This window comes from Bicyclus anynana, chromosome 5 (genome assembly GCF_947172395.1).
Source record: "Bicyclus anynana chromosome 5, ilBicAnyn1.1, whole genome shotgun sequence".
Lineage (NCBI taxonomy): Eukaryota > Metazoa > Arthropoda > Insecta > Lepidoptera > Nymphalidae > Bicyclus > Bicyclus anynana.
Genome location: NC_069087.1, coordinates 11199251 through 11225482, shown reverse-complemented (window position 1 = coordinate 11225482; position 26232 = coordinate 11199251). Strand labels below are relative to the sequence as shown.

Genomic DNA, 26232 nt, shown 5'->3' with positions numbered 1-26232 from the left:
AGTCGATCTGAAAGTGTAAACACCATTCGCGCGTCGTGACTTTTTGGGAGTGTTGTTAGACATGTTTGATGAAAATCGGTTGAGCCGGTTTTTAAAGTTGTGGTGTGTGGGAAGTGGGGAAGATTACCCGAATGCTCAAAAATACTCGAGTGGGGTCTCAAATTACAACGCACTGACAGAGAATATTGATGACTTAATAGGTTTTTTAAAACTACCTGGCAGCAATTTAACTAGGCTACCTAGTTTCTACTGGTCCATGTGAATATTCTGTATCATTTGTAGTTTCGTTAATGTTTTGAAGTCGGTTGTATTTATTCCTTCTTTTGGTATCAAATGCTAGAAGCCGTACCTGCTTATACATTTTCTAAGGTTAATTCTAATATAAATTCGTAGGCACGAAGCTTACCAATATAAGGTAAGTTAAGATAGGTGATCATAATCATAACGACTAATAAGACAATCAGTTAAGAGACTGTTCCAATTTTATACCGCCTGATTACTATCATTTCAAAGACCGATCGATGGATAAAGATGTAGGTACCAATTATCTATACTAATATTATAAAGCTGAAGAGTTTGTTTGTTTGTCTGCTTGAGCGCGCTAATCTCAGGAACTACTGGTCCTATTTGTAAAATTCTTTCAGTGTTAGATAAGCCATTTGTCGAAGAAGATTATAGGCTAATATTATCCTCATTTTCCTACGGGAACAGGAACCACGCGGGTGAAAACGCGCGGTGTCAGCTAGTTTAGACTTTTTTATTAAAATTTATATAAACCAATTTGATAATGATAAAAATTGTTATTTGTTTGTTTGTTACGATTTAATTCAAAACCAGTCGAACAATTTTAAATATTCTTTCACCATTAGAAAGCAATGGCTGAAATTTACTTTTCATCCAAACTTGAATCCAAACTTCCCGCGGGATTTGTGAAAAATTTAATTCCACGCGGACGCCCGCTAGTTTGATGATAAAATCTCAAATTGTAGGTACTTATACGAGTACCTGGTTACGAAGTACTTAACGAGCACTTAGTTATAGTAAGTAGCTTATTTTTATTATTATAACTTTCGTAACTTATTCTTTTCATTGTTAGTAGAAATTGTATTTAAATCTATGACTAGTAGTAAGTAGTCCGACCAAACGCAAATAACTTTAATTTATGTATAAATTACGTAGGCACAGCGTATGAAGCATATTATTGGCAGAGATATCGTATTTCCGTAATTCATACTATGATGGGTAAGCATTTTGATAGCATGTATTACCTATATCAAATAGAAATTTGAGTCATCCATACCTACTGTCCATGTTAATATTAGAAATATGAAAGTGTGTGTGTGTCTGTCGGTCTGTCTGTTCGTTTGTCTGTCCTTTCACGGTAAAACGGAGCGACGGATTGACGTGATTTTTTTAAATGGAGATAGTTGAAAGGATGGAGAGCGACATAGGCTACTTTTTGTCTCTTTCTAACCCCTACCTAAAAAAAAAAGTTCGTATGGAGCATTTGTAGGGAAGGAGTAGGGTAGGGGTAAGGTAGGGGTAGGGTAGGGTAAAGGTAGAGTAGGGTAGGTAGGGAAGAAGCGCACATAAGTCAAAGCGAAGCTTGAACGGGGCCGCTAGTAACTTCTTAATCTATATTATACTCTTATACCCATTGTACACTACAGTGTACATGTTATACGCATACTATACTTATTACGTCGTGCGATTTCACTTGCGAGGTTCACGTTCACGTAGAAATACAGGGATAAAAAATAGCCTATAGCACTCGGGAATAGTGCAGCTTCTCAACCGTCAATGAATTTCTTAAATCGGTTCATTATTGTCACAGCCTATTCAATGCAAACAAACAAGCAAATCCTTCCTCTAAAAATATTCCTATAATATAGATGAATAATTCCTATTTCTAGTCATGCCATAACTTCAAAATGAAGAGAAAAAAAACGATTATTTTATTCATCTTTTATTCATGAAAAATTAACAAGAGTTGAAATTTTCAAAAGAGGCTCGACGATTGAACAAAAGTAGTTAAAAATTGATACAGAAATAGACTATAGTCGGTGGGTCAAAGTTCATAGTGTGGTGGGTCTAAGCTCCATATTTTATTAGGGAGGCCTGGCCTTGTGGTCGTTAAAATGGGCTAATAATGATAACGAGTGTAAAAAAACATCAATAATTTCAAAAGATGTAACTATGTAAATAAATTTGAAACAAACCAAATAACCTATGAACAAATCACGTCACGTTTAATATTGTTATCTAGAATATGGGCGCATTTTACTCGGAATAATAACAAACTTAATAATTTTTACGCAGTGGCATGCATTAAAGTACTGCATACCCTAAGAGTTGTCTTCTTAGTGCTTATTAAATACAAATTTTTCCAGTTTGCTTAATTTTATTACTAGTGCATACCCTGATCGACAATCTTATGCACGCCACAGCTTTTACGGTTAAGTAGGTGTACCTACCTTGAAAGTGAATTGCGGTCTATATATTTCACGTTTTTTGTTTAATGATAAAAAGGAGATCAAGGCTATAGAGACAAAGAGTGAATTGACTAAATAACGATACGGTTGGAAATTTTGATGTGCAATGCATATTTAGATTTCTTATCATTAGGTAGATACATTAACTGTTTTTAAAAATAAAAAAAATAAAAATAGGTAGGTAGGTACATAAAAAATCCGTACTTAGGTATATTAATGCTAAATTGAGTTCGTTACGCTTTCACGGCTAAACAACTGAGTGGATTTTTTAATTTCAATCGCCAATGGAAAGCTACATGATCAGCGAGTAACATCAGTTATAGTTTATACTAGAACTATAGCTAGTACCTACATAATAAAAAAAATCTGCACTAATAGTATTAAGAGGAAAGAAAGAAGCGAATAAAGTCAAAAATTACTGGACCGATATGAAAAATTCTTTCACCGATAGATAGCAACGTTATCAGGGAGTAATATAATAATTTTATTTTAAGGTTTTACTTGCGTAGTTCCCATTCCCGTGGGAATACACGGGTAGAACCGTGAATTTCTGCTAGTGGGTGATAAAGTAAAAGGCGAAAGGTCACAGGTATTATCACGAAATCTCGAAAACCGCTTGACGTACAAGGATCAAATTTGGCAGGGAGGTAGTTTATAGTTAGTAGGTATCCGCTAAGAACGGATATAGCGATAGAGCCGGATTAAGAGTAAGGTGGAGGAGTAGGCCGGACGAAGTTGCGGGCGTCCGCTAGTAATATTATGTTTCTACTTTCTTTACAAGTTACTTTAATAAGTTTAGGTGACACTGGGAACTGATAGTTTATTTGTATATATTGCTCGAGTTTATTAGCTGCATTTATATATAGTTTCCGTTAGAACTTTAGGGATAAACTTTTACGTGTATAAATTTCACATGCAGTGTTGTATAAAAGTTTCATGTCATTATATGAATAAACTTCGAGCTTAGGTTATGCAAACAGTAATAATTAAATAGCTGTACATTTATACATACCTACATATTATGTACATTTGTATACGTGCTGTTAAGGGTATATAGCGTTAGTAATCGGAGAAGATTATTGTTGTGTCAGTACCTCATGAGCTCTCTGAGGTTCGCCGCCCCATATATCCCTCCAGTGGATGAAGTGGTGGAAATGGTTCATATAATTATGCTGGCGGTGATCACGCTTTTTGCGGGAGTCTGTGGGGGAAGGCGGCGCGGTGAGAGACTGTCGTCGCCCACTGCCCATAGGAACTATTATCGGAGGCTGTTGTACATTCAACAGCCTCTCCGCTTCGGGCTCGTCGGACGAGACGCTCTCCGTGAGCAGCCGAGCCGACCTCGACGTGACCCGTCCCAAACTGTATTGCGAGTCCCCCTTCTTCATTGTAGGTACGTAGGAAACAAAACACTATCGGTGAACGCGGATCGGAATACAAAGCGTGCGAACTGCGAACGCGACGCGAACTACGATAACATTCCGCGAAGCGAACTGCGAAGGCTAAATACGTTGCCCGTAGCAGGCGTGTGGCGCGAGCGACGCCGGTCTCAGACTGCGGCGCTGAATACGCACGTGTTCGCGGCTCCGACGTCAAAACATCGGCACAACATCGGCCAACCGTACGCCGCGACGAGACTCCCGTATCAACTGCATCGTGGAAGTATCAACAACATTGGTATAAATACAATGAATGTATTGAAAGGTTTAATGTCCTATAAAATATAATCAGTATATTTGTTGTGTTATTATAACTATATTGCTACTGTACAAAAAAGCCAGTAGGCATATAAAAAATAATGATGGGATCCTGGAGAAATTGAGGGTAACTTTCAAAAATAGCGTTTTATATTTTTTTAAACACAATGTTTGAAATAATTTGATTTGAAAATTATTTTCTAATTGATGGATTGGAACTTGGAAAATAACGAATTTCCCTAGATAGTGATTGATAGATTCAATTTTTATTTTTACGACAATTTAGCTTGTCCTGTTTTACTCAATACCAAAGTCATATACCTAATTAAAATTGGTTCAGTGGTTTAGCCACCTCTAGCAACCTCCAGCATTCATATGAACATATGGTTGAAAACAATTTCAAAATCCATATTGTGGATATGGAAAATCCACACACATACACACACTGAGAAAAATTTGATTTCCATCTTTTCAACCCTATTTGATTTTTCTTAGAAAACTATTGACACATAATTTTATTAATACCTGAAAAGCCTGGAGTTTCAACTGTAATACTGTTCCTACATGAATATCAGGTTAAAAATTCAAAATGCAGCTATTTTATTAAATCCATACTACATAATCTAGATATGTGCTAAATTTCATCCAGTTCAGTTCAATTGTTCTGGATTAAAATTAACTAATTGGATTTTTTTACCTAGTATCCATGATTATAGATGATAGATGGATAGATTTCATTCCAGTATCAGGATACAAATATGTTGGTTATCAGTTTATAATTGTATCAAATTTTATCATAATCTGTTTAGCCTTTATGCAGTGTTTTAGTTAGTTTTTTTTAGACTTACTAAATAAGTAGTTCTTTAATTGTTTGTGTTATTTTAATTTTTACTTTCAACAAAACCTCCTCTTGATAATGACAAAAAATAATTAGCCAATTAAATTTAATTAACAAATTAGTGACCAAGGAAAATAGGGATAAATTTTTGTAATGGACACATAATAATTAAGTTTTAAATTGTAATATTATCTAGGTTATTGAAATAAGGAAGTATTAATTTCAATCAATGACTGGTAATAATTTCAACATGTCTGCAAAAACCACAACTTTGTTGTACAAACAAATCTGTATCATAAAATGAATCATGTTACCAGCAGGGTGTTTTGATTGACTCAGTATGTGATGATATATACAGTTGTATATTGTTGATGCATAGTGGGGCACCTCATACATACATAAACAAACACACTAACCATAATATCTAAGTACTAAATATAACAGTGAATGGTCAACATTTATAATATTTTATGTTTTTATATCATTGTACCTATGCATATGTACCTCGAAGTCACTGGCCCTTAAGACACAGGCTTACCTAGTTTAAGGGTCAGGATGTCAATGTAATTTGTGTACTGAGTTTTTTTAAATAAACAATTCTTATTCTCATTCTATTTCTTAAAAAAAAAACATTGTGTTGCTTGATATATGAACTATGAATAGATTTAGACACAGAGTTAGTTTAAAGAGGTCTAAGGGTAGATGAAGTTGTGGGCATCTGTTAGTTTCTTATAATTCTTATTTATAGAAGAAAATTTAGTAAAGTTTCATCAAAACCACAAAAAGTATGAAACATTCACACATTACTTAATATAAAAAGATATTATTATATTTATGTAGTAGAAGGAGATTATACTAATACATATCAACATAATGTACTTCTTAGAGTCAGAATAACTAAATATTTCATAGCTCAACCCAGGATCTCAAGATCCTTAGCCAAGCAGGCTAACCAACAACCAATGAGATAGTTATTATTAACAAGCTCATAAATTTGTTTGAAATTCAGATTTTCACAATTTCACTGGAATCACAGACTTTTCTAGGTTTAAAAGTAGCCTATATTGTGTTACTCAATCATGTCCTTTAAATTTCAGTGTAAGTCACATTAAAATTGTTTTAGGCATTCCAGAGTTCTGTTATGAAACTTTATTCCCAACCAAACAGATAGGCAGTTTCAAAAAGTTCTAAGTTTTTTACTGTATAAATAACTATAAGCATTTGAGAACACACAATTATTTTAATACCACAGACAGACACTTTAATTTAATTAAACAAGTATAATAATCCTAAAATCGGTAGATGCAACATTGTTTTACCCACACCCAGAAGAAGATTTTTTATTTAGTTTTTAAGTAAAATTAAGAACAACAATAATGTTGAGATACTAACCTTGCATTGTGTTAAATATTTGGCTGATTCAAAGGAACACATCACTAAATTATTAATTTATCATAATATTAGAAAACAAATTCATATAAATCGCAATAGTCGCGGCGTTATCTCTCCGAGGTGCCTCTTTTCATAAGCAACTTGTTAAAAATAACGAATATTACGTTAAGATTTACTGAGAGTAATCAACAAAACACACATTACCAAGGTACAATTAAAAACTTATAAGCTATTTTATCGGTCTCTGCAAACATAATAAAACAATATACAAAGGATTAACTCTTAAAATTTAACTTACGTGTATCCAAATCGATTCCTGTGTGCTAACAGCATCAGTCTCTACACGACACTTTGAATATCACATTTATTACAAAAATATAACACAATAATTATTCACTATTCTTTAAATAATAAAAAATCAAAATATTCATCGAAATCAAATCTCAAAGCTCAAACAAGTAGAAATTCACCTACAAAATTTAGAATTGTCAGTTGTCTTGACATTTGATGATTTGACAATGACAATAGAATTGTCAATTGACAATAATCATTTGACACCTCAGACTAAATACATAAGGACCTGCCTCCCTACACGTTCTGTAGGATGTTTAATGTGTTTATGTATTTTATGATCAAGGATCTAATGCTAATAAAAAAAACTGACTTACAATAGATATTTCATAGTTGTAACCGTGTTCGTTGGTTAAAATTTTGTTCGTTAATTTGGGTATGATATTAGACATTATGGTCTAAGTTTGACAATGATAATAATATTATTGTATCATGGGCAAGGGGCATAGCAATGAGGAAAAGTTACCAAAACAAATGAATTATTGTTGGAATCACACAGAATAAAGATAATCCATAATGAGTCTTTACAAGTTGCGTGGTGAAGCCGGTGAAACCTATAAAAAAAGTTAAGCGTCTCCTTGAAATCGCATATAAACTTTTTTCATAATTTGTATTTCAAAATTTAATACTAACAACAATTAGATACGTAAATTAAAATAATGATTAATAATTACCAATAAAAATTACTCCATCATATTTCTTAGTTTTTGTGAACAGTTTTAATATATTTAAAAACTTAACACGCCATTTTTCTTGAATAGTAATGAAAATTACAAATGCGACGCTTCGTATCGTACTGACTCGAGAATGTATTCGTTTTTGAATTTTGTATTTGGCGCGGCTACGACACCGTCATGTTCCGTGCGCACTATATTCCTATTATTCTTTAACCTGTGTAGAATCATAAAATTATCACAAATGAAGAAAAAAATATGGTGTTAAAAAATATCCCAATTCATTTTATTTTGAACGCGAAAGACCTAGAGTTCAATTACAAATTGTTAAATCGTAAAAAAAGTTATTTTGTTTTGACATTTCATTTCATTTTGACAGATTATATTTTGTTGTTATTTTTTACTGTTTTCGAATTTCGACTTTAGTAAAAAGTTTTTAGTTTTGTTTCATGTTAATTTATTACATTACAGGACAAAAGAATATAAATAGTTAAGCTAATTGCTATGAAATGATTATTATATAATTGTGGAAACAATATAAAAATGAATTTTGTTGAAGTATCATCGGCCTATATAAAAAAACTCAGTAAGTTCTTTAATATAAATATTTCCCTGATTTACTTGTGGGAATTAAATTAAAAATAAAAATTACATTTGTATTTAAGATCATCCAATGAGAGAAATACGCGAACGTTCGCTACAGTTGTTGCTGAACAAACTGCAGCTGGGCTGGGGACTGGAGGACGAATTGGCGGGAACTCGAGAACTCCTAGAAGCACTGTTAGCTTGGTTCAATGTCCAAAAGCCTACATACCAAAGAGAAGCTTTAGAATTATTGCTGAATACTCTAAAGGTAAAGTTTTCCACACCAAGGGTTGGTGTTTTGATCAATGCCTGCTGGTTGGCAGTTTTACCCACTCCTAATGGTCTTTCTCGACTAGTTGGAGGGGAATGGGAGTATTTATCATATTTATAAGCTATAGCAAATACTTTTTTAAAAAAAAATAATTACACTCTTGTTGCTACTGCATGGTGTGGGTGACAATAGCTTTATGACGTTCATAATACATATTATTGTGAATTGCAGAAAACTTTCAAGATTAAAATTAACTGTCACCTGCACCATCCTACAGTACACTAGCTATAATGAATACATCATTAATTAATTGCTAGTGGCTCATGGCCAGTGCTTAGAAGTCCATACAAGTATCCAACAGTTGACATATACCATACATAACAATATGCTGTTATTTTATATTATAACAATAAGTAGCTATTGCATGCTGGGTGAATAAATAGCAACAGAGCCCAGAGAACCATTATTTTCTAAGTTTTCATTATTTTGAAACTGATTAGTTAAATAGTTTTATTTAATTAAACTTCAATGCAAAAATTAACTCAATATCATGTGTTTTGGTGTCATCATAGGTTTTGTCAAATACATTACAAAAACAAAGTTTTTGGGACTCTTGCATTACCATGCCAATGATTGAAGCATTCATGTCAATTTATTTTTATTTATGGTTAACCTTACAGACTAAAGCTGGTACTTATATTGCTAAGGAAATTGGTACTGAAAAAATTTTGTTGACCCTAAATAAAATAAGACCAAAAATAAGTATTGATGCTACTGAAGTGTTTGATGATCTTATTGAAACACTCCGCTTTTTACATACAATTGATTCTGAAGTCAATTTAGGAGTTCCTCCTCTGAATTTGAATTCACATAGAAGGTTAGTATGGTATTAATAACTTAAGCTTTCTGTTACTGCTAAATTAGATTACGACTAATTTAGATTTAGTTATTGAATCTGTAATTTATGCCCAAAAAGAGGGGTGTTATTTATTTATTTATACTTCATTTGTACACCTCAACATAATAAAAAACAAATAACAAGACAGAAAAAAGTATAGCACAGAAGTAGGATACAAAAGGCAAGCTTATTGCTATGTAGCAATTTCTTCCAGGCAACCTTGGGTTAAACCTGTTATAAGTGTGGCCACTGTATTTATCTGTATCACCATATTAACCTTTATTTAAAACCTATATTATAAAACTAAGTTAAACAAAAATCAGCCTAACTGTTAAAAAGTAATGGCAAGCTAACATTATTAAGAAAATCTATTCCATTGTCATCATAAATCCTCTTAAATAAATAAATATTTTCCAGTTCAGATAGCAATGGATCAAGTGGGTATTATAATCTAGGACTAAATAAAGGATCATCCAAAGAAAGTTCAATTTATAACGAAGATATAAAAATAAAAAGGTATGTATTTTTATTCTGGTACAAGTAGTTTAATCATATTAACTTTATTTAGGTTATCATAAGCGATGAATCCATTTGCTGTTTAATTATAGATGTCTCTTACTGTTTTACTCAAAAACTACTATATGAGTTTAGCTCAAATTTGGAATGGAGATAGATTGTAGACATAGGCTAGTTTTTATCTGAAATCTATGCAGACGAAGTCGTAGACGTCTATTATTGCAATTCTAGTCAATTATGTGCAGATGAAAGAAAAAAATTATAATGTATTTTTATTTTAAGCCCCCACAGTGGAAATGGAATAAATGTACTGCTCTTTCCTTGGGTTAACCTCTGCTCTTCTGATTTGAAAACATTGATTTTGATTGAAGATTCACTAAAAGTTTTGAAATCAACTCGACGCTGCTGCAGGTTCATCAGAGATGTTGTTTTACGCGATTTTCCAACTGAGATATTTTTAAATAGACCAACTATTATTAAGGTAAAGATTTGTTCCTTCCCATATATAGAATCTTCATAGCATTAATGTTTCCAGATATTTCTTATACCAACTTATGAAAATTGCCTATTTTCACAAGTTTTTATAAGAAATATTTGGAAATTAATTATTACTGTGTATCACAGTTCAGAGCGTTTTAGACTCAATTGTAGCGATTATTTCACTTTGTTGCAGATACTATTAGCTATAGCTGATGGACAATGTAGGGGGCATCCAGTAGAGGCCTTGAATGTTATTTTGAGCATCACACACACATTGCAAACCAGATTATTAAAATTATTGTCTTTGGACCTAATTTCTCAGTCAAACAAGGTAAATGAATAATTTAAACACTAAAACCAGTAACAAATAACACCTCAAATTACTAATGAGAACAATTACAATTACAATTATGAGAACAAGTTTAATCGAGTTTATGTCACACAAACCAAAGTTAGGTTACACTAAGAATTTAAGAAATGTAGAAGAAAATTATATATTTTATATTGAAAAAATAAAAAAAACAATCTGATCTGATTATATTGAATGAGGAAATTTTATTAGTGCATTACTAATTTTCAAGGCGCGACCAACGCCACTAAAATTACGTTAGGATCCTCACCAACTCTAATCTACACATGGTATATCCTGCAGATTGACGAGGCTCTGGCGACAAATCCATTTCAATAGGCTATATTATTATTTGGCACAGCACAAGCCAGTTTCGGGCAGCAGCCGGCAGTGTAAATAGTCTAGCTCAGCAATCCAACCAATCTGCAAAACCAGCTGGCCTGTTTTCTATTTTGGTCTTTATTATCAACCCATCAAAATAAAAAAAAAAACAAAGCAATTGACAAAATGTCATCCACATACTATGATACAAATTACAAATTGTCATCCAGTGCTTACAGTGGATATCATATAGTATGTAGATGACACTTTGTTGATAATAAAGACCAAAATAGTGAATAAGCCAGCTGGCTGGTCATTATTGGGACCTTAGTACCTTCAATATGGACAAACACACATTGGATGCCCTTACAATAATTAATGAATTGAGAAAATGATTCTGATGATGATGAGACGATTTATATTATTTCCAGCAATCAGTTGAGCAGACAGGATCAATAGACAATGTTAACATGGAGCTAGAGCACATTGCTGGCGAGAGTAGAGTTCTACCAGCTGACGACGCTCTTATAGCCTTACGACAAATGCCCGCTCCTATATACGCATTGGATGCGCTGCATACTGTGCTCGCTATTATGATCCGACACACTGTCTTGGAGACACTAGAAGATAACGAAGTTATGGATATGGTATTTAAAAAAAATAAAATAAAATTTGTTTGTTTTAGTAGGTTTTAGTTCACAATTTTTTTGAACATGTTACTATTTAGATTGGCTCAATTGCTCAATAGTAAGATCGCCCCGTTGGTATATTGTCGTACCCACTCCTAATACAGCCTTTCCCGATTAGTTGGAGGGGAATGGTCATATTTAAAAAAGATATGGCAAATATTCTTTTAAAAAAAAAAATTAATCAACTTACATTTTCTTTTGAACAAGTTACAATTTATTTTAAGCAGATTATAATTTCTTTTAAATAAGTTAGTTAAGTGTCTATCAGCGGCGAAGAGTTCATGCAATCCGATTCTCGCCGGCTTAGTTTTAAAAATCCATGCATATTCATTGTTGTACTGTATCTAGATATATGAGAAACCAGACTTTGTATCACGCTATATGAATTTCTTTCTCTTTGGGATCTACCTTCATCAAAATTCCATCCTTCGCCACTGGTATCTTTAATAGATTAATTGTCAAGTAGGCCAGATTTAAAACTGATAGGTAATGGATTCGGTTTCCGCCTGTTAATTAGAAATTATAAAAATTACAGATTATTATTATTTTACGTATTAATATCTGAAATAAAGATCATAACTATTATTATTATTATTATTATTATTTCCAGAACGAATTGAATGTAAGTTTGTGCTTAATAGAGAATTTGATTGAATTATTGCTGAACTGTGTCAGTGAAAAGTTTTGGTCTTCAGAGCACACTTCTCAAGTACACAGGGACATAGCTCACAAAGCCTGCATGGTGATGCGCACGCTGGGTGAATTACTAACTAAATACAGGTCAGTTATTTTCTACATAACCCAAGCTTATAATATACCGAAAAATAACACCTTAAATATTGTAATCAGTATGTTCAGTTCACAATATAACGACAGATTACAATATCGCGAGTGAGATTATAACTAAAGTATATTACAATTGCACCGCGATTTTGAGTCGACATGGCGGCGGGTCGATTATATATATATTTTCTGGATTATTTTGTTTATTTTTATGACATTTTCTATTTTTACAGGTTATTATCGTTTAATAAAGAACATGAGCGTGCATACTTTAGGGTTGCGTGGCTGCGCTTAGTTCCTTGTGGAGTAACATTGTTACATTGGGCGAGAAGTTCTGCCTTACCACCCTCTCCATTGATAACTGCTCTACAAGCAGCACTGATCGACCCAGCTGTAGAACTTCTATATCCAACACTGGGCAAGAGGACAGCTACGGTTTTAATGGTAGGTAAATAGTAGTTTAAATATGGGCCTTATAAAAAGGCTCAGAGTCACACAGTGGGCGATGGAACGAGCTATGCTAGGAGTATCATTGCGTGATCGAATCAGAAATGAGGAGATCCGCAGAAGAACCATAGGCACCGGCATAGCTTAACGTGTCGCGAAGCTGAAGTGACTATAGGCGGGGCACATAGTTCGCAGATCGATGGACGTTGGGGTCCCAATGGCGTACTCGCACTAGATGCTCAGTGTTGGTCGACCCCCTACTAGATGGTCTGACTATATCTAGCGAGTCGCAGGGATTCGCTGGATGCAAGCGGCTCAGAATCGTGATGTTTGGAAGACCCTTAAGGAAAGCCTGTCTTGCAGTGGACGTCCATCGGCTGATATGATGATGATGGATGATGATGAAATAGTAGTTTCAGGAGACTGTCTTAAGATCTTAGCACACATATCAATTCGGAATGGGATAACTGCAACGGTTTGCCTCGTCAACCAGTCTTCGACTCATGACTCGAGAGCGATGCGCGACGCCACGCTTATGGCTTGTCCTGATGCCAGACGATAACGTTACGATTTCGATAAATTTGCGTTGCAGTAAGGAGTTTTATACAAGGTATACTAAACAACTCTAGTTGGTATGAGTGCTATGATCTTTATTTGATTTTGTCAAACAGACAAACTTTTCAACGCCAGTCTGTTTCAAATTTTCCAATCAAATTATTTTGTTATCACATTTTCAAGATCACCAGAAAATAATTGGACACTGTTGAAAAACATGTTTGGTACACTTGTTTTAAATAATTCAGTTAAATATTCTTGCAGAAAGCAAAGTCATCGGTCGACCAAGAATACAAAACCAAATACAGAGAGCTGAACAAATTATGCGTCAGCATGGACAATGCGGTTCAGTTCATGAAGATCAAAGATAGTGTTTCAAAGGATATTTTAGTTTGCATCAAACACGCATTGCCTGTGTTACATTTGAATGTGAATCAAAACTTTCTGAACGATATAGCAAAGATTTTGCTTAAAAAATTAAAAGATTTGGATTTGTCGGATTGCGATTGGTCTACAGCTCGAAGTATTGCGTTGATACTAATGTCGCATAGTGTTGATTGGGTTCGGGTGATGTTTTATGAAATGCTCGGTGATATGGTGAAGTCAGTGCTGATGAGTGACGAGGGCGAACAGGCGGAGAATGAGAAATGTCTGACACTGCTTTGTGATGTCGGGATTTTGACGGAAATTTGTTGCCACGGGCTGTCATCGAAGCTGCGAGAGGTGAGTTTGTATCTATACTAATATAAAAAAGCTGAAGAGTTTGTTTGTTTAGCTTAACGCCCTAATCTCATTAACTGCTGGTCCGATTTGAAAAGTCTTTCAGTTTTTATAGCCCATTTATCGAAGAAGGTTATATATCTATTATCCCCGTATTCCTACGGGAACGAGAGCCACGCGGGTGACTCATATAAAATTTAATTTAAACAATATTAATTTCGTGTAGTACATAGAATAAGGTTCCGAAATATATCGAAGTCAATTAATAACATATATGGATTTCATAGAAAACTTCATTTAAAAACCATGTATCTTATAATTTTTTTAAACTTCAAAAACGCAGTCCTTCATTTTGTGACATCACAAGTTACTAAAGGAATAAACATAAAACTGAATAATTTTTGAAAAACACTAAACCGTTTCGTTATGGTTTATTAGTAAGTATTTACGTGACGTCATAAAACGATAACTTGTTAGGAGGAGGATGAAATTCTACACCCCTTTCGGTTTCTACGAAATCGCACCGGAACGTTAAATCGCTTGTCGGTTTTGATGGAATTGCATCAAATGTTGCTAGGTGTGTAGTTTACTATAGTATCTATGGAGGTAGTATTGTTGTAATCATTTTTAGGTGGAAAGTAGCTCGTCGGAAATAATGCTGTATTTGCTTCGCGGCAGAATGGTACTGAGCGAGAGTTGCTGGTGGCGCCTGCTCGCTAGTCTGCTGCCAGTGCTGCCACTGCTGCATGTCTTTGCGGAACATGATACGCAGCTGGGTAAATATCTAGATCGTATTATAGTACGATACTATAGTACGATTATTAATTCCAGTCAGTAATATGACAGGTGCAACTGTCACTGAAATGTCATTTTACTGACTACAATAAATAATAATCTTATTTGTACAAATAGTACGATTATTAATAACTGTCACTGAAATGTCATTTTACTGACTGGAATAAATATTCTTACTTGTACAATTAGTACGATTATTAATTCCAGTCAGTAAAATGACAAGTGCAACTGTCACTGAAATGTCATTTTACTGACTGGAATTAATAATCTTACTTTAGTGCTAGCGGACGCCAGTGATTTCGTCCGCCCTTAGACCTCTTTAATCCAGTCCTGTCGCAAAATCCGTTCTTAGTGGATACCTACTAACTATAAACTACCTCCCTGCCAAATTTCAGCTTTGTATATCAAGCGGTTATCGAGATTTCGTAATGACCTTTTGCATTTATATATTAAGATAAGTAACCGAAACTGAGTTTGTTTGTTAAGCTTTCACGCTCTAACTTCTCAGTTGATCGTCAAAGGGGTTCTAGCTATGTAGCAAATAATATACCTATTATACCTTTTATTCAGATATGTGATGATGATAGATGATGTTCCACAGGAATGGGAAAAAAAGAGGGCAGTAGTGTAAATATAAAAAATATATGGATTTCTGTAATTAGTGAATGAAAAAAAATTCCCACTACTCATTTTATCAACTACCACTTTTCCTAATCATGTTGATTTCTTAAGTGATGTTTCAATGTTATTTAGATATACAAGAAAGATGAAAATGTATATTTTGTACTCCTTTTGTCTAGGCAAAGCAATCTGCAAATCTCTGGAGCCCGACATAATCGAATGTATGGGGGTGTCGAGATCGGACATGATCGCAGGCCTTGTACGGCTTGTGTTCGTGAATTGCGCTACTGTGAAGTTGGATGCTGTGCATTCTCTCTGCCGATTGCTGGGTAAGTTTACTATATGTTTTAAGTAAAATTGGAATCAAGTAACATTCAGTTAATGACTTTTAATATTCGTGCTATATTACCAGTGTTTGCAAATTGCAATATTAAGAAATCTATATTTGAAATTTTTATCTTACGTCACTATGGATTTTTTGACTGATTTATTACCAGCAAATACGCACCGCACCAACAATCATCGCAGTTTATTTCATAAGTTATTGATTTAAAAAAAATACTGTATATATTTGTTGATAACTATATACTTATTATTCTAATTGTTTGGTATTTACAGATGATACTAGATATTTACCTCCTCGAGACTCGTTGCGTACGGACGTCATAATCAATGCACTGAGGCGCGTCGATTCACAAGACTTCAACATCGACCAATCAAGTTCTCCGTCCAAAAACACCCAGGTTAGTACTGCCACATCTTTTCACGTTGCTTATAGGTAGTTTGTTTGTTGATTTCGGTATTTCATAAATGGTAAATCTGTTCTACCTTTTGTAATGGGAAAAAATAGTAAATATAGCGTAAGTGTTGATTCCTAGTCAGAATATTGTGAAAACTTGCCATAGATATCAATATTACAGCTACAGATAGCCTTACCTGATATTAAGTGGAACACGATCATCCTTAGACCGGAATACAGCAATGTTGCTAATACAATAAATAATCTATTCTTGTAATAAATCTGTAGAGAGGTAAATTCTGTACATGAAATATATTTTCAAAATAACTATCAGGGGGTGGTTAGTGATCGATACTGATGGCAAAAGTGCAATCAGTAAAATTTTTGTCTGTCTTTGTCTTAAGGTAGGAGTAGCTTAAGGGTATGGTAGGGGTAGGGTTGAGTCTCTGCTCATCCACTGTAGGGTAAGGTAGCTGTAAAGTGGGAGTAGGGTAGGGTAGTAGTAGGGTTTCACGCGGACGAAGTCGCGGGCGTCCGCTAGTAATAAATAAATCCTAAAACACGGCTGTTAATATTACCTCTACTACTACTAATATTTGTAACGTCCTAGGTATTTGCAGTATTCAGATTTACATTTTTGTTTGTAAGTATTATTTGTTTTTAAATAATTTAAACTTTTTTTAAAATTTACATTCAGACGTCAGGACTCGCTCAGATCTTAGATGTGCTCAAACAAGACTTGGTTCTCGACGAAGAATCTTCAGAGTATGTGACGCAGAGTCGGCCCTCTCAGCCCACTTTAGAGCCGTCCTTACGTCGCAGTACGCTGCAGCAAGTAGCTGTTATGATGAGGCAGCAGGAGTTACACGAAACCTTCATACAATACGACGGCTTGAATTTGATTGTCAGTTTGTTAAGGTAATTTGTAAAGGTTTACTAATTAATATATGACCAATTTAACTTTAAGTTTTGTTCACAAACATCACATTGACGTAAATATTTAAAGCAGAAGACAATCTGGAAGCTGCCATTGACCACTGCTGGCATATCCTCGAATATGGACGGTTACCATTAATTTAGTGCATATCTGTTATGTAAACTAATATTATAAAGAGATAAGACTTTTTCGTTTCTTTGTTACGAATAGGCTCATAATATACCAGCAATAAGCCATCAGCAAAAACATAGGCTATATTTTATCCCTATATTCCCATGGGAATGGGGGTGAAACCTTGGGGGTCTGCTACTCATTTGATAAGTTAATATCCTGTGAATATTACAAAAGTGAAAGTAGAATGGATTGAAATGAAATTGGGTTTATATTTTGTGTATGTTTTTACTTTACTGTGTGTCTTTTTTACTATTTTTAGTGTAACAAATATGTCTTTTTAGGTTATCCCTAATGGTTGACGACTATTTAGCATTTCCCGAATGTGCGATTAGTTGTGTGTCAGTGTTGAACAGTGTCTGTTTCCTGAGCCGGCATACTTTGGCCAAGATATATGATCTGCCTCTACTTTTACTGAGAGGTTAGTATTTTTAATTGATGAAAGTTTGACGCAAAGTGTTATTTATCGTTGTACGTACCTATACAATTACGCGCAAAACACCTCTGCATAAATCGTGGAAACCTCTGAACCAGTTTGTTTAAAAATGTTTACATACAATTCCTGTTCTGATATTCTTTCAAAATACCTAATACTTCCAAATAAAAGTTTACTTATCCTCTCTTGTTCAGTTGTTTACTTATCCCCTCTACAAAATATTATAAATTCTTAAAACTTTTCATTTTACCATATTATTCGTCCGGTTCTACGAGTACATCCCACTCTTCTGTACAATATATGAATAAATATGAATTCTGACAATGCTAAAAATACAAAAGTTTTTAGTTCTTTTATTGCAATTCTATAAGTGTTCATAACAAAACAATATATTTCAGTGATTTTGGTGTTTCCGGCAAACGACAACACAGTATTAATGGCAGCTCAAGTACTGTCGCTAACAGCTTGGGCGGGGTTTGCTCTACAAGAGTTGGATGCTAACCGACGTAGAGTTCCTGCGTTACCGTACAGTGTTATCCACAGGACATCGCTTCCATTTACTGTCAATAGTTATTGGACCACAAGCCCTAATACTGAACACTCGACTGTAGGTATGTCTTGATAACCCTTTTTAGTAATGTTACAAGTTCTTCGATTACAGGTGGTATTAACTATCATTATTTATATTATTGTGGAGGGGGGGTTAGCAGTATTAGTATAAATAAGAGGGTATTTGATGACTTGAGCTCAATTGTTTGTGAGGCAGCGTAGACGCCGTCAGTGATTTTGTGCAATAACGTTTTGTGTTGTAATTATTGTTTATCATAAATTGATTAATGGGGGCATGGAGAACATATCGGGCAGGGAGGGTGAGTGTTGATACATTCTAAAGGGATCTCTTAAAACTACTCCCAATGTCACAAGTCCTGGGACCTGCCCGAGGTGTTTCCTGCCACAAAATAATGGCACAATCACTGTCACAGCTACCCATCACGTCACAGTATGTTTGTTGAAAAGAGAAAACTTATTTAAAAGTGGCGCCACTAAAATTTTAAAGTACAAAACACCCTCGCGACCTGTTTCAAATCAATACGTCTTCAAAAGTTGAATTGACAATATTCAATTGCAAATATATTGCAATTATTATTAACTAGGCATATATCATGTACTGCCATGTAATGAATGTCAGCTTCTATTCGTTAGAGATTATGCCTTTTGCTAACTTTACTTCGTGGAGTATCCTCATAACTACAACTTGTCATAGACAGACAAGCATGTTACGTCGTACTTTAACGACTTAAAACCAACTCTTCACTTGATTTTAAGGCTTTAAGTACTATGATGAATATCTGGCATACTAGTCATCGTTGTAGATCTCAAATTCTCAGCTAATTGTAGCCCAAAACTTGAATACAGAATGGCTGCTAAGCGAGGAGTTATGGCGGAATGCCATTCGCATTCGTTGGTGGTGGGTATGCGGTGGGGGCCCCAAGCTACTGCGCTCGTCCAGACCTTCACCAGTGCCTCCTCCTCCGCCAAATGAGCTGGATGCATTGAGGACCGCCCATCTTCAGTACTCTTGCTCGAAATATTTGCTTGCGTTGGAGAATGCCACTACGCATGCGCAAGTCAACAGTGCCTTGCAATTTTTGGAAAGGTAACAAGTTATTTTTATTAAATTTTGGAAAATTGTGCAAAAATATACAAGCATTCTTTTGATCTATCTTAGGATCAACACGATTTAAAGTGTCCGAATTTCTTTTTTTATCTTTCTGAATCATAATTTGTCTTGTGGATTTTCTGTACGATAATATGCTACAAAATGAGATATCACAATTGTTGTTGCCATTTTCATATCCCGCTTAATGCATTTTTGTCATGTTAATACCATCTCTAAATTACAAGAAATGTATCTGTAAATTTATTATACTACCTACGTACTTTTATCAGTGTGTATCAAAGTGTAGTTAATCCTGAACTCCTTGGCGCCTTTAGGGAAATGATATTAACAGAAAATTATTAAATATTATGAGTCAAAATATTATCTCCATTAGCTACACCCATCTTATACAAGTATCACCAACGGAAGCCGTAGATCTGGGGAGTCTGCCGTGGCAGCATACTAAAAGGTTCCTTGTCGCTCCACCGGCGTCATCTAGAGACACTGCGCTGTTGATTTCTTTACTGCAATTTATTGTCGCTTACATGGACAATGTTCCAAAAGAAGGTGAGTGTATACTATTTTTGTTTCTCTCGTCTCGTAAAATTTTATTCCCTGTTAAGCTTGTTACACAAGCCGCAATCGAGAGTTTTTGTAAAAAAATCGTTGCGAGTCCAACAATGATGTAACTGTTCAATAAAAATCAGCTTGATATTAGGTAATCAATTGTGAAATTGTTCCTCGAGTCCTGTCAAGGCGGAATTATATTTGTCTGACGTGTCGTGTCGTGACGTGACGGAACAATCAGTATCATACATTTTATAAGGCAACGTTTACACGTATGTGTTGTGTAATGTCGCGTCAGAATGGCGGCTTGCGGAGGGAGGTGATAAGACGTCATCACGACACGTCAGACTAATATGCGCGCGCGGCAGAGCTGTATTGTGACGTTGACTTTTCGCCTCTCCAAGAGATGCGGCTGTATTGATTCAAAACATTGTCCTGATGCGTCAGAACATGACATATTAATGTAAACACGTGCCATCACAGCATGACACGACACGTGGACGACATTTCTCTTTTAGATAAAAAATATATTGTCGGCCAATAGCGGCGGAGTTGAAATATCGCGTTCTCTTTTGCAACGCAACGAAAGAGAAAACGATATTTTGATTTCGCCGCTAATTGTCGTCATTTGTCTTTTTCTCATTTTGAGATGTGTCGTGGTGCGTTTCTTAGCCCCACTGAATTTAATTCCGAGGTTTATTGCAACAAATTTGTTTCTAAATTTATAAATCCTTTCAGGGAATGCAATGTCATGGATAAAATTATTCTTCATCGGTAACGATGCGACAGTTCTATCTCTGCTCAGTAGGGACCGTCTGTACCCGCAACAAACTGCTCAAGAGAACATAGAACTGATACAGTTACGCATATGCATTGTAAAAGTGCTCGTCAGATGTATATTACTTTTGGAACACGATGCCGAATATAGCTGCAGTAAGATGGAAAGCTTGTTGAAGATATTGCTTACCTGCTTGGAGAGAATAGACTTGAAGAATTTTCATGTTTTGGGTAAGAATATACATTTTCTTCTCTCTTAATATGAATATATTATGAATAGTTGACGCCACGCCGTTTCACCCGCGTGGTGCACGTTCCCGTAGGAATATGGGAATATATAGGCTATAACCTTCCTCGATAAATGCGCTATCTAACACTGAAATAATTTTTCAAATCGGACCAGTAGTACAAAAAAAAACAAACAAACAAACTATTCAGCTTTATAATATTAGTATAGATCTGGGTCGTAAGTGATAATCTAAATCGCTTGGCGTAACACTTTTTTGCCAGTAGAGTGATTACCGTTTAAGATTTAATTCTCCGGACCAAACCGGAACCTATCGGCTATATAACAAGGTATTTTAAAATGGTCATAAAGTTTGACAGGATATGAGGAAAAAGAAACTTATCTTGAATATTTGTAATTCAAGGAAAACCGTGACTTGCAAATATAAAATTTTACATTTCATCACTTAGCAGTTAAATAATAAAAATAATAAACATTCCAGATATAAGATGACTGTATACGCTAAAACCGGACCTTAATAAGTCATTGATAATAAGATAATCTGTAATAAAATGTCCAATGAATTTGAATTTAAAAATTTTAAAAATATGCAATGAACTTTGAGAGCCGTGATAGCCCTGTGGATATAACGTCTGCCTCCGATTCCAGAGGGTGTGGGTTCGAATCCGGTCAGGGCATGCACCTCCAAATTTTCAGTTGTGTGCATTTTAAGAAATTATATATCACGTGTCTCTAACGATGAAGGAACAATCGAACATCGTGAGGGAACCTGTATATCAGAGAACTTTTTTAATTCTCTGCATGTGTGAAGCCTGCCATTCCGCATTGGGCCAGTGTGGTGGACTATTGGCCTAACCTATCATTTTGAGAAGAGACTCGCGCTCAGGAGTGAGCCGATAATGGGTTGATAACGATGTTTTACTCGTAAGGGATTCGTTGTTTCTACGATAACGAATTTTCGTTATTAGGGTTCCTTAATCAAGATAGAATCTTTATAATAAAATCCACATGCGGTTTACATATAAAATCTTCTATTCAGGGGCAGGGAGTTTTATTTTATTGGACTGTTGTTCTACCCAACCCACTAGCATAGGCTTTTCGATAAAAAAATTGGACGTTAGTTATGTATACGTACAAGAAGGTTTCCGTCTCGGAATACACATTTTACAAGAAATATCCCTGTGGTTGTTTTAGTAACACTACGCTGAAGCTTGGAACAGCTAGTAGTATCAAAATGAATCAATATAAAAAAATATAGTAAGTTTACAAGAAGGACTTGTTTTAGCACTTACCACAGTATGTAAACTTATGAATTTTATGATGTCCGTTTGCTGTTATTGCAACATCTGTGCGAAATCACTCACCATCTGTTTCACGCCGTGTCGGAAACTCTTGCATATCCACGCTAATTGTGTTAGCCTCTTTAAACATATTGATATTAACTTATACATTTATTATAATGTGTCCGGTGTACCGCTTTGATGCATGGTTTTAAACTTCATTCCATATACCTCTTCCATTTATAAATTAATAATACATATTTATACAATACATATATATAAACCACATTTTGTAATATTTGCTTTGTTGGATTTCGCTAAAGAGTTTGTTCTGGTAAGCTTAGACTGTACCCAGTTACTCACTTATCACTCTTTCGGCAAACCCATACCGCCAAAGGATTTTTCTCCTAAGTCTTTGCCTCTGAAATGGCAGATTTAAACTGCTCCACATTATTAACTGTACAAAAATGTTATTTGAATTGGAGTCGGGTGAGATTGCTATCATAACTTATCGAAAAAAAATAACGTTCAAAACCTGTAAATCTTGATTACACAATTCTTAATTGTGTCCTTGCACGTTCCTCTATTCTAACTTTCTGTGATGTGCCTTTAGCTTGTTGAACGTACTATAGGAACTACGTAGAACATTAACTGAACAGCTGTTTAAATAAAGCGATAAAACCTGTAAATCTTGATTACAATCTTCTTGAGTCCTTGCACGTTCCTCTATTGTAACTTTCTGTTATGTGCCTATAGCGCGTTGAACGTACAATAGGCACTTCGTAGAACATTAACTGAACTTCTGTTTAAACAAATCGATAAAACATTTTCTGATGAAGTATGAGTAATGTGAAGACAATTTCCAGGATATCTCAACGAGTTGATACGCTGTATTAGATACGCGATATATTCCCGGTACTGCAAGTTATCTGAGGATTCGCTCATACACAGTTTGAAGGTGATGACGTATGCGCTGAATGGATGTGCGACCGGCGCAGGGCGGAAGGGACAAGCTTGCAGATTGGACGCTATGCTCTCTTTGCTGGCTCTATTGAGGCAGATCCGTGAAAATTCTGTTCCAGTGCAGGTATGTGCTTCATCGTCATATCAGCCGATGGATGTTCACTGCAGGACACAGACCTTTGTAAGGACTTCCTATCATCATGATCCTGAGGCGCCTGCATCCAGCGAATCCCTGCGACTCACTTGATGTCGTTAGTCAGGTGGGGGTCGACCAACACTGCACTTTCTAGTGCTGGGTCCCCATCACAGTACCTGGGGATCCCAACGACCATCGGCTCTTCGAAGTATGTGCCCCGCCCATTGCCACTTCAGCTTCGCGATACGTTGAGCTATGACTTTGGTTCTCCTGCGGATCTCCTCATTTTTGATGGTGACACTCCGAGGAGAGCACGTTTCATCGCCCGCTGTGTTTCTCTCTGCTTCATGTCAGAGATTTTATCGATTACCAAAAAGAAGGTTGTAGTTTCGAAGATCCTGATGTCATCATCTCATTGCTATGGAGAGGTCTCCATGACTCTGAAACTTGAAAACTAAACTGAGAGGTACTTACTAAAATTCAAATTCAAGAAACATGCATAAACAAGCTTGGAAGTCTACTTTTAAAGGTTGTTTGTTATTCAAGGCAACAAAATTGGTGTTTACTAACTACACATTTTAGTACCGAGGCAATGGAGGATGTTAGGATTGACCTACAAACAAAGCGAGAGTTTAAACAAAATATGGATGTTGTTTCAATGGGTATTTTGAATGATCTTGTAGATCGACGAACGAACGCTAATTGTTACCATTTTAGTAGCATGTTCATTATAGTAATCAAAATATTACTCAGTAAGTCAGCAATTGTAAACCTAAAACAAAGTCGTTTGTCTATTCAAATCTGGGACATAAGTGACAAAGAATATTCGATGTTGTAATAATGAAGTAATTTCTATTTTATAATTGCAAGCAATCGTGGATATCAGTTAATTGGTAGGTATAAAACAAACACAATAAAACTCTTCATATCGTGTGTCATTAGTATTGTACATAGTGTGTCATAAGAACTTAAGTATATTTAACTTTATACCATAGTTTACCCGCATTTGGATTTACCAGCGTCGTGGTTCCCTATTACCCTGTCATATAGGATAACACCGGCCCTATACGCTATGATATAATTTCGTGAAGACATATTGTCGACCAATAGCGGCAGATCGAAATGGGACGAAAGTTGAAACTGTTTCACCCGCTATTGATTGACTTCTTTGGCTTACTGCAGTTTACTACTGAGTATAGCTTGGCAAGTTCGTTCGTAACACTCTCGAATTTGCGCGCGGGGCGGGGGGCGTGTAGCGATGAAAGAAAAACTCACAACTGATGCATGTCACTACCCCGCACGCAATCACACCCGCGCAGCCTCTCCGCCCGTCGCCCGCATATCATGGAGTGTTATCAACGAACTTGCCAGACTATACAAACGTGCAGTTTTAACAGCACTATTTGTATCAGTATAAATAAAACATAAAACCTATAAAACAGATCTGTAGCCCGCACTAATGCATCTATATTTAAGTTTCTATAATCACTAATAAAAATCACGTGTCTCTAACGGTGAAGGAAAACATCGTGAGGAAACCTGCATACAGAATTTTCATGGTTCATTGCATGTGTGAAGTCTACCAATCCGCATTGGGCCAGCGTGGTGGACAATTGGCCTAACCCCTCTCATTCTGAGAGGAGACTCGAGCTCAGCAGTGAGCCGAATATGGGTTGATAATGATGATGATGATAATCACTATGTGATGTAACAGTTTCTGTAAACTCAGAAAGCTTAATCTATTTCTCCACTGCAGTGCACTATCAATGCAAACAATAAGCAAGTTTCTATAAACACTAAACATTTGATGTTACAGTTTTTGTTAACTTAAATCTTTATTTATTTGTCCATATAACAACTATAACATTGGATAGAAGCAGGCGTTACTTTGCGGAAGTTCATCATGAATAGATAATAATTTATTTATTTTCCTCTTTGCTCTCCGTCCTCTGGAGATGTTGACTGAGGATGCTCCGGTTTCGGGGTGAAACGTACGTAGAGAGTATTTCGTCGGACCTGGGTGACGTTGTCGCATGGGTTCGGCTTTTCGCAGATGATAGCACAATAAATAAATTATTATCTATTAATTCTTCTTCTTCTTAAGGTGCCTCTCCGACTAGCGAAGGTTGGCTCGCGATCCCGGTCCACTTTTCTTTTCCATACTGACGACTAGGGAAAATAGTGCAATGGTTTCCCGTTGCCTTCTTCTATTAATTGTAACATTGTAATTAATAATGTTTCTCTCAATAGAGATGGAGCGAAGTGTGGGACGGCAATGTAGTTCGTGCGTTAGTGAGATGCACTACCGAAGATGGTGCGGAACTACGTGCAAGCGCTTTGCACGTAACGGCGGCCCTTACAGCGTACACTCAACTGATGCCACAATTGTTGCAATGTGAGTATAGACCCCGGCAAATAAGTTAAACCAAAATGACAGTTGGCTCCGTGGTTGCTCGGTACATTAAAGATGTTAATTGAAAATTTCGTACGCGATTGTGATGGCGTCAACGTGTTTTTTTTATTCTTTACAAGCTAGCGCTTGACTACAATCTCACCTGATGGTAAGTGATAATGCAGTCTAAGATGGACCGTTTTGTAAATCACGGAGGATTTGTAAACCACTGCGCCACGGAGGCCGTCAAAATTGTTGCTATGAATTATGTGTTACTGCGCTGCGCATGGTTCTACTTACAGTCCGCTTACTATATACCGACGTTTCGCCGTTATTTCACTTTACACTTTGTTCGTTAGTTTTGTTATAACGTTACACGTTCGCGTTTTATTCATAGAAGTCCAACAAATTATAAAATATATCAGTTCTGTTTATGACAAACAAACTCTAAAG

General features: G+C 35.6%; 2 protein-coding genes across 7 annotated transcripts in view; one reads left to right on the top strand and one right to left on the bottom strand.

The window, feature by feature from the left end:
- Positions 1-6906, bottom strand: part of LOC112052365 (kinase D-interacting substrate of 220 kDa B) — a 75459-nt gene extending 68553 nt beyond the window's left edge. For 2 of the 5 annotated variants that reach the window (XM_052881517.1, XM_052881520.1), the window contains exon 1: positions 3587-4085. In XM_052881517.1, the coding sequence (XP_052737477.1) occupies positions 3587-3880 (294 nt within the window). In that variant the 5' untranslated portion in view covers positions 3881-4085. Of the gene's footprint in view, positions 1-3586; positions 4092-6717 lie in introns of those variants that run through there. The other 3 variants (XM_052881524.1, XM_052881518.1, XM_052881519.1) reach the window with 3 other exon arrangements.
- A 920-nt stretch (positions 6907-7826) lies between these two features.
- LOC112053154 (rotatin) overlaps positions 7827-26232 on the top strand; it is a 45589-nt gene continuing 27183 nt past the window's right edge. For both annotated transcript variants that reach the window (XM_052881837.1, XM_024092468.2), the window contains exons 1-21: positions 7827-8030; positions 8110-8297; positions 8981-9177; positions 9616-9714; positions 9997-10195; positions 10388-10525; positions 11296-11511; positions 12164-12333; positions 12570-12780; positions 13603-14061; positions 14690-14834; positions 15654-15803; positions 16093-16217; positions 16911-17131; positions 17606-17742; positions 18156-18368; positions 19174-19414; positions 19812-19984; positions 20723-20992; positions 23155-23375; positions 25638-25782. In XM_052881837.1, the coding sequence (XP_052737797.1) occupies positions 7988-8030; positions 8110-8297; positions 8981-9177; positions 9616-9714; positions 9997-10195; positions 10388-10525; positions 11296-11511; positions 12164-12333; positions 12570-12780; positions 13603-14061; positions 14690-14834; positions 15654-15803; positions 16093-16217; positions 16911-17131; positions 17606-17742; positions 18156-18368; positions 19174-19414; positions 19812-19984; positions 20723-20992; positions 23155-23375; positions 25638-25782 (3961 nt within the window). In that variant the 5' untranslated portion in view covers positions 7827-7987. The remainder of the gene's footprint in view (positions 8031-8109; positions 8298-8980; positions 9178-9615; positions 9715-9996; positions 10196-10387; positions 10526-11295; positions 11512-12163; positions 12334-12569; positions 12781-13602; positions 14062-14689; positions 14835-15653; positions 15804-16092; positions 16218-16910; positions 17132-17605; positions 17743-18155; positions 18369-19173; positions 19415-19811; positions 19985-20722; positions 20993-23154; positions 23376-25637; positions 25783-26232) is intronic.